The sequence below is a fragment of the Nicrophorus vespilloides genome, unplaced genomic scaffold (genome assembly GCF_001412225.1).
Source record: "Nicrophorus vespilloides isolate i.1.1-1 unplaced genomic scaffold, Nicve_v1.0, whole genome shotgun sequence".
In the NCBI taxonomy this organism is placed as follows: domain Eukaryota; kingdom Metazoa; phylum Arthropoda; class Insecta; order Coleoptera; family Silphidae; genus Nicrophorus; species Nicrophorus vespilloides.
Window position 1 is genome coordinate 74,362 of NW_017095902.1, and position 7,169 is coordinate 81,530.

The 7,169-nt window shown below is 41.2% G+C and overlaps 2 protein-coding genes across 2 annotated transcripts; one reads left to right on the plus strand and one right to left on the minus strand.

Moving 5' to 3' along the window:
* Window positions 1-69: 69 nt before the first annotated feature.
* LOC108568214 (serpin I2-like) lies at window positions 70-6,514 on the plus strand. Its single transcript, XM_017929168.1, has 5 exons — window positions 70-489; window positions 3,971-4,418; window positions 4,478-4,800; window positions 5,828-5,963; window positions 6,046-6,514. Exons 1-5 carry the CDS (start codon window positions 364-366, stop codon window positions 6,210-6,212), a joined length of 1,200 nt encoding a protein of 399 aa, XP_017784657.1. The 5' UTR covers window positions 70-363; the 3' UTR covers window positions 6,213-6,514.
* LOC108568204 (protein yellow) lies at window positions 1,146-3,964 on the minus strand. Its single transcript, XM_017929155.1, has 2 exons — window positions 3,479-3,964; window positions 1,146-2,250 (listed from the first exon to the last, which is right to left on the minus strand). The coding sequence occupies exons 1-2, from the start codon at window positions 3,714-3,716 to the stop codon at window positions 1,235-1,237; spliced, it is 1,254 nt and encodes a 417-aa protein (XP_017784644.1). The 5' UTR covers window positions 3,717-3,964; the 3' UTR covers window positions 1,146-1,234.
* Window positions 6,515-7,169: the final 655 nt, after the last annotated feature.

Here is a 7,169-nt window from a genome sequence, read left to right on the forward strand (position 1 = left end):
GACTTTGCTTTCTGATGCGGCGGCAATTTCGAATTTGTTGAGTTTGGAAAAACCCAGCGCACACACACGCGCACGTAATCTGTGTGAGGTCCAGTGAGGTCGTTACACATCGGATTCTCAATGTCACGCGACGAGTCACAATAAGAAAAAGGCAAGAACCGATCGAAAAACTCGTTTAATGAGAGTCTCCGCAGCAGTCAGGTTCGAATTGGAAGTGCGCGAACCGCAAGAGACGATTAGCGGTAGAAGACGCGCAGGTTCAACAGCCTACCTTCCTACGAACTACTCCTATTCTTCTTCACCACCTCCTTCGTAATCAAACAACATCATCATCAGTTTAGTTGTGTGCAGCGAACGGTCAAAATGCAGCAGCCGAAGATAATATTTTGCGTACTGCTGGTGTCTTTGGTGACCCTAGCAAGGGCGGAGCCACCCACAAATCCCATCTACAACGCTGGCAATCAGAAATTCGCCATGGAACTCTTTCAGGTACATATATAGACATGCAAACAATACAAAAAAAAACGAACGGTATTTTCCCTCATCGCAATTTCCTTGCTCAATTAGAATAGCTAACTTGGTTGCCTACGATGCTATTCACCTGTCAGGTGACATTGTTGGCATTATCTAAGGTGCGAAATTCGACCAATCACCGTCGTGCAAGTAATCTAAACAAACAATTGGGGGTTTGTCGGAGCACGGGGGGAGGAGCCAAGGTCACCACTCCCCTATTTATTTCAATTGAATTTCCTGCTACACATGTAATTTAGCAAGGTTCAAGTACGCAAAGTCCGCAAATAGATATGCGACATCCATGAAAATAAAAGCTAATAAAGCGCATGTTGACAACATTATTTTTTGTGTTTATTAAAATATGTTTACTACATAAGGAAAACCAGTTGAAATTTTGGACATCAAAAGAAATAACAGGAAATACCGGATATCGAAATGCGCAGTTCATTATTATACAGAACAAGAAATTCTCCTGAGGAAAAATAACATTCATAATCATATATATATATTGTAGTTTAAAACCTATTTGAAATAAAATTGACTAGTTATTTTTTCGAGAAGTAAACGATGTTTTAATCTGTTTGTCTTGTGAACTTTAAATTCTAATTTCCAAGTAATTAATAAGTGTTGATTGAAATATTAAATGCAGTAAATTATAAGTAATGAATATGTTAGTATTGTTATTGGTGCAATTCCAATACAAAAACGGTTAAATTTATGACTATCGGTAAAGAGCGTAGAGGAATTGAGGCGTGGGTTTCTCGCAGACAGTGTCCTTGATGAGGACGTTGATGGGTGCGAAGAAGACGTGGAAGTTGTACTCTTCGAAGTTGAGGCTGGAGAGGAGGAAGTTGGGCATGCGATCGGACATGACCCAGACGTTTGCCTCGCGATCGACCTTCACGTCCGAGGGGAAGATCAGCTTCTCGTCATCCCTTTCGATCATGGCCAGATTGTTGCGCCTGTACGGATTCAAACTGTTCCAGCAGCCGATTGCGTTTTGATCGATCAAATTAAAGAACTGCACGCCATCCTCGTCCATGACCCTGGCCGTGGTATGAGCCAACGGACCTCTATCCTCCAATGGAGTGAAATCAAAGTAGGCCGACTCGACCTTCGTTTTGTCGCGCAACGTGCGAGTAGACACAGAGAACTCCCGATTGCTGGCCAGCGGGCTGAAGAACATCGTTCGGAAGCCGTCGTGCTGCATCGGTGATAAGGACATGCCGAAGATGCCCTCCTCGCCCCACTGAAAGTTTAGGCCGCCGATGTTGAAGTCGCCGGCGAGGGGATCCGGCATGAAGAAGCTGTGCATGAAGCGCCACGAAGTGTTCTCCTGCCAGGAGTAGACGATCAAGCCGTAGCCCAGCTCGTCGCTGAGGTAGGCGAAGGCATCGTCACAGCTCTTGCCGACGTCCACGGCGATGTTCGCTATGAAAGAGTTGGCGTTCGTGTCGGCAGCACGCAGCTCGTAACGGCGAATTCGGCGATTGGTGCGTAGATCGAAGACGTTCAGCGCATAAGGGCAGGGATTGGTTGTGGTGTTACCGATACCGAAGGTGCCCGTGTCCAGCACCCAGAGACGATCGCATTTGTCCGCCTTAATACGGTAGACGGTCGTCATTCCCGTTTCGCAATTACCAACCTCGTTGCTCTTCCAATCCGGGAACGGGTTTAGCTTCGGGGATTCCGGTGCACCCTTGTACAGCTGCACATAGTTCAACGTCGAAGGAATACCTGTGTGTGTTCAAACAAATATATAATCAATTTGTAATTGATAAATTGAACCATCAAACACTCTCTTCCGCCATTAAGCTATAAATAAAAAAAAAAAAGCCCATTTGCATATATTAAGTATTTCTAATTGATCTGAAACGAACAAGAAGTAAACATAGTTACGACACGTTCTCTCGCTTAAAACTTCATATTTCAAAACACATTTATTTGCAAATTCCGTTACTGTTACATAAAACAAACTCCGTTTCAAAAACAATTTTCAAAATAGTTTTCCTCAATAAATGCGAACTTTCACGGTGGGAATCCGTAAATACACACACACACAATCTCGAGCTTCATTGAGCGAAGAGCACGTAGCAGGAAGCGCAGCTCTCTGGAAAATTTTTCCAGCGGGACCGTAAAATAAAATAATACGTTACGCGTTATTGGATTAATTATTAATAATTAATCGGTTTACACAGTCTTCGCCTTCAATCAGGCTCATTGTATTCAATATGCAGATTTTCTTTTGCTGAATTCAAGGTTTTCACTTGATCATTGCAGAATGAACTGAAAAATTTTATGAAATTAAAAAATGAAATGTGTATGCAATGAATGTTACGTTCTAATTTGATTTTCAATCAATTCAGCCTTGTTTAATACATGCACATTCAAACTAATGAAAAACGCATGCAGTTTGCATTTCCTCCAAATATACATTATTACATCACCGATTTTTCTTTCTTATATAACGAGAAACCCCATTAACCATAATATGTTTACATCATTTAAATACTTTTGTTGCGCAAACTTATTTAATTTACTCTAGATGTAAAATATTAACATCTGTATTGATTAATTGTAGTTCATGCAATTTCGTACTGTTTCCTACAATTTATAAGTTGGTGATAAGTTGATTCAAGCTTAATAATGTATTAGCAAAGAAGAGAGTTTAAACGAACTTGTAGAAATCTCCTTGAAATTATTAGAAGTTTTATTTCGTATATAACGTTACGTGTTGTCATTTAATGTATATATTATTTACTTTTTCGATTTCTTATTAAAAGTATTAATCTACATACTGGAATATGTGATGCAAGTGGTTGCGATAGGTGTATTGCTACAGAGCAAATAGTGTAGAGTGGGCGTAAACGGGTCGAAATTTCGTGTTATTAACAGAAGAGATAAATGATGTGTTTGTGTGCGAATTACGATGTTGTTGTTTTTGTAGTTGGTGGATTGTTATTACCTGCACGCCATCGTGGGACGCTCACGAAGAGCTTGTCGTTCCAAATCTCTATGCCGACCGGTAGATTATTTTCGGGAATGAACCTCTTATTGAACAGTGCCTCGTTCCTCTTCCCCTCGTCTGCAAAGGCGTAGTCCATCTGTTTCCATCTGAACACCTCCTGCATCTTGAAGGTAGCCTCCACGGCGAGGAGAGCCATCAGCGACACGACGAGCAGCAGACGGTACATTCTGACCATTATTTTTTTTGAAACTTCGAACCCAAGAAATTCGTATTTATATCGTCCCGCGGCGTCCTCCCCACATTTTCGCACCTTGCTTGCAACCAATCCGCGCTTAGAAAGTCTCTCATTTAGAATTAACCACTACAACATTTGATAAGCAGAACATATGATGGTGCAATGGAGCGAACAGAAGAAAAAAAAGAATATGATGAATGTTAATAGGGGAGAAAGAGAATGTGACCTTAACGTCAAATCGACTTATTTTTCAGGAGGTGCTGCGAACGGAACCAGGAAACCTGCTGGTCAGTCCCGTCTCCCTGCAGATGGTGATGAGCGTTGCGGCGATCGGCGCCAGAGGTCCCACGCAGCTGGAGGCCCTCGACGTGCTCAAACTTCCACCGAACGAGCAGATCGTAGTGCGCACTCTGAACTACATCATCTCCACGCTGAAGGGCAACGAGAACTTTGCGCTGAACCTTGCCAACGGCCTCTTCGTGAGCGATCAGTTCAGGATCAACGAGACCTTCAGGAGTCTGGTCCAGAGAGGCTTCGGGGCTCAGGTGCAGACGTTGGATTTTCAGCAGCGAGAGCAGTCATCGAACGCCATCAACAATTGGGTAGCTCAGAAAACGAACAACAAGATAAAGGAACTGGTGTCGCCCAACGAATTGCTTCCCGAAAGTAGACTATTTCTGCTCAACGCCATCCATTTCAAAGGTTACCAATTACTTATTATATAAATAATACATCTTAATCACTCTTACTTTCTGATGCAGGTAATTGGCTCAAGCCCTTCGACCAATACGACACCATCTTGAGACCGTTCCATCTGGATAACGGCGCCGTCGAGAACGTCCACATGATGCAGATAACAGATTCCTTCGACTACTACGACAACGGCGAATACCAGCTGCTGTCGATGCCGTACGAAGGAGGCGAAGCCTCCATGGTCTTCATTCTTCCCAGGAAGGGAAGATCGTTGCAAAACGTGCAGCTGCAAAATCTAATCTCGGCACCGTTCACCCAGCAGCTGGTGCGCGTGCAAATCCCCAGGTTCAGCATCGAAACAACAGTTCAGTTCAAGCCGATCCTGGAAAAGGTACATTGTAAAATATCTTTATTGACTAGTTTAAAAAAGTCTAGACCATTCATCTGCTAGTGTCAGGAAATTGTTTGAAAACATCTTAAATTATTTCCATTATAGCTTTTCACTATTTTTTACGAGCTCGCAAATTTCCATTTGCGGAAATACTCAAACAGTTGAGTTTCCATAAAGAGCACTAATTAATGGACAGGATAAGTTATACTCGAGATCTCTCTACTAATTAAAAGGCAATAAACATCAGAAATAACTGTGCGTCCGGATTGACTTGTCGCAACAAATGTCTTAATACCATAAAACGCACATATTCAATGTTTAACAACAACAACAAATTAGATAAGAAAAATTTCATTTCAAACCAGTTGGTAATTATTTAAAAATATTGTTTTACTTCATTTTCATTTGGAATGTTAAAGCTGCGTTCATTTGGTTTTAATTGGTGTTGTAAGACAAAAAGTAAATAGAAGTTTAAATCGTTAATTAATCAATTAATTATACAAAAATTGAAATAGAAAAAAATGTGGAAATTGTATAATATCAAATACGAAATAATTTAATTAATATTGAACCATGTAAATGCATCTTGAGCTGAGAAATATCGTATTTCGTACGCTCCAAATCCCTGATCTATTTAACTGACTTTCCAAAAACCAGTTTCCGTGCTACACAAATATTACAAATTACTGATATGAATTGATTTTACAAATGTAAATTTGTAAAGTGCGTGCTTCCATCACGTAATATTAGTAGAAATTGCTGCAGTTTTTAGGGAAATGAACGTACGAGAATTCTGCAAACTGCAATTGCATGATAGTCCTGATTTGGTTATTTGCACACGAGGGACTCATAACACCGATCAAATTCTTGGAAGTGTGCGGTATATACGGTTGGCACGATTTAGTTGATTCGATGCGTGTGTTGAAAGTTGTTGCTAAACTATATTTTTGAATGTCTCCCACTGAAGTAGTATAGTTTGAGTAGTGTTTATCAAGTAGTTGTCTTTACTTACATTGCATTTTTGCAGATGGGAATGAGACACATCTTCAGCCGGGCCGCTGATTTGAGTGGTATTGGATCGGATTTGATCGTCGACAAGGTTGTGCAGAAGACGTTCATCAATGTGACGGAGAAGGGCACGGAGGCGGCGGCCGCCACTGCAGGTTCGTATAGGAATTGGTGCTACCAATTTCATCCGGGGGTGAGAATCCCCGTCCGCTTTGTACATACTGGCTTTTCTTGTAGGAGGCGTTGTCACGCTGTCTATCCCCGCCCCGGACCATCGCGTCAAATCGGAGTTCATAGCGGACCGCCCCTTCCTGGTCGTCCTCCACCTGATCAACAGCCCGAACGCCCGCCGAGCCCAGCATCCCGAATACATCCTCTTCACCGGCCGCATTGCATCCCCATAAACCGTTTAAACATCCTACTCCTCGACGAAAGACAGACAGAGAGATACAGAATGAAAGGAACACTATTAACGAACCTAAAATAAAAACTACTATTAAGTGAAACTTGACGAACATCAATTTAGACTGATTAGCATCCGTGCGGCTTTTTGCAGCGACAGTCATCGAGCGGATAGGCGAGGAGGAGGACCTCTCGCAGCCACCGTTCGTCGCCGATCATCCATTCGCGATTTGCCTCCTGCATAAGGACGAGCACATCCTCTTCGGCGGACGCGTCAACATTCCAATTAGCTAGAATAGGAACATACAAGATTACTATTATTATTAATATATAATCACGATGCGCACTTATCTCGACGCATCCGCATTTTATTTTTGTACGGATTTTTAACAAATAAAATTATTGTTATGTAACTACACGGAACAAAAGCTTATTCACCTTACATCCTACCCTACAATGTATAATAGAAGAACTTAAGTCACTTGTATCCTTTGAGGTATTCCTGTTTTTTTTTTTTTGATACACCAACATCCAATTTCCAAATTCGTTTTCAACGAAACCTGAAAAAAACCAACAGAATTACTTCATAAAAATACTGTAATCGAGTTACACATTTGCATATTAATTATAAGTTTTAAAAGAGATCATAATAAACGAGAATTCATTTCATAATCGAATTCCTTTCATCTTATTAACAAGAGTCATTAAATAAACTTTTCAATTCTCAATGTAATGCAGTGGTTTCCAAACTTGATGTTACTACGCCTCCCTCAAAAGAATGTAATCATTTGGCGCCTCGCCACCCCCCTCCATTTCATAAAAGGAACGCGTATTACAGCAATATGGATAAGAGCAGAGGAATGTATCTATACTTGCTGGATTCCCCAAACATTTAGCTTTCATATGCATCTTTTGGATTCATTATATCTATTACAGTTTACGAGAAAATCAATGAAATG

Excerpts from the sequence above, each read along its gene's own strand:
- LOC108568214 (XM_017929168.1), top strand. The coding sequence starts at position 364 with ATGCAGCAGCCGAAGATAATATTTTGCGTACTGCTGGTGTCTTTGGTG. Across the intron at positions 490-3,970 it reads TCGCCATGGAACTCTTTCAG|GAGGTGCTGCGAACGGAACC; the intron begins GTACATATATAG and ends CTTATTTTTCAG. Across the intron at positions 4,801-5,827 it reads TCAAGCCGATCCTGGAAAAG|ATGGGAATGAGACACATCTT; the intron begins GTACATTGTAAA and ends GCATTTTTGCAG.
- LOC108568204 (XM_017929155.1), bottom strand. The coding sequence starts at position 3,716 with ATGGTCAGAATGTACCGTCTGCTGCTCGTCGTGTCGCTGATGGCTCTC. Across the intron at positions 2,251-3,478 it reads CGTCCCACGATGGCGTGCAG|GTATTCCTTCGACGTTGAAC; the intron begins GTAATAACAATC and ends GAACACACACAG.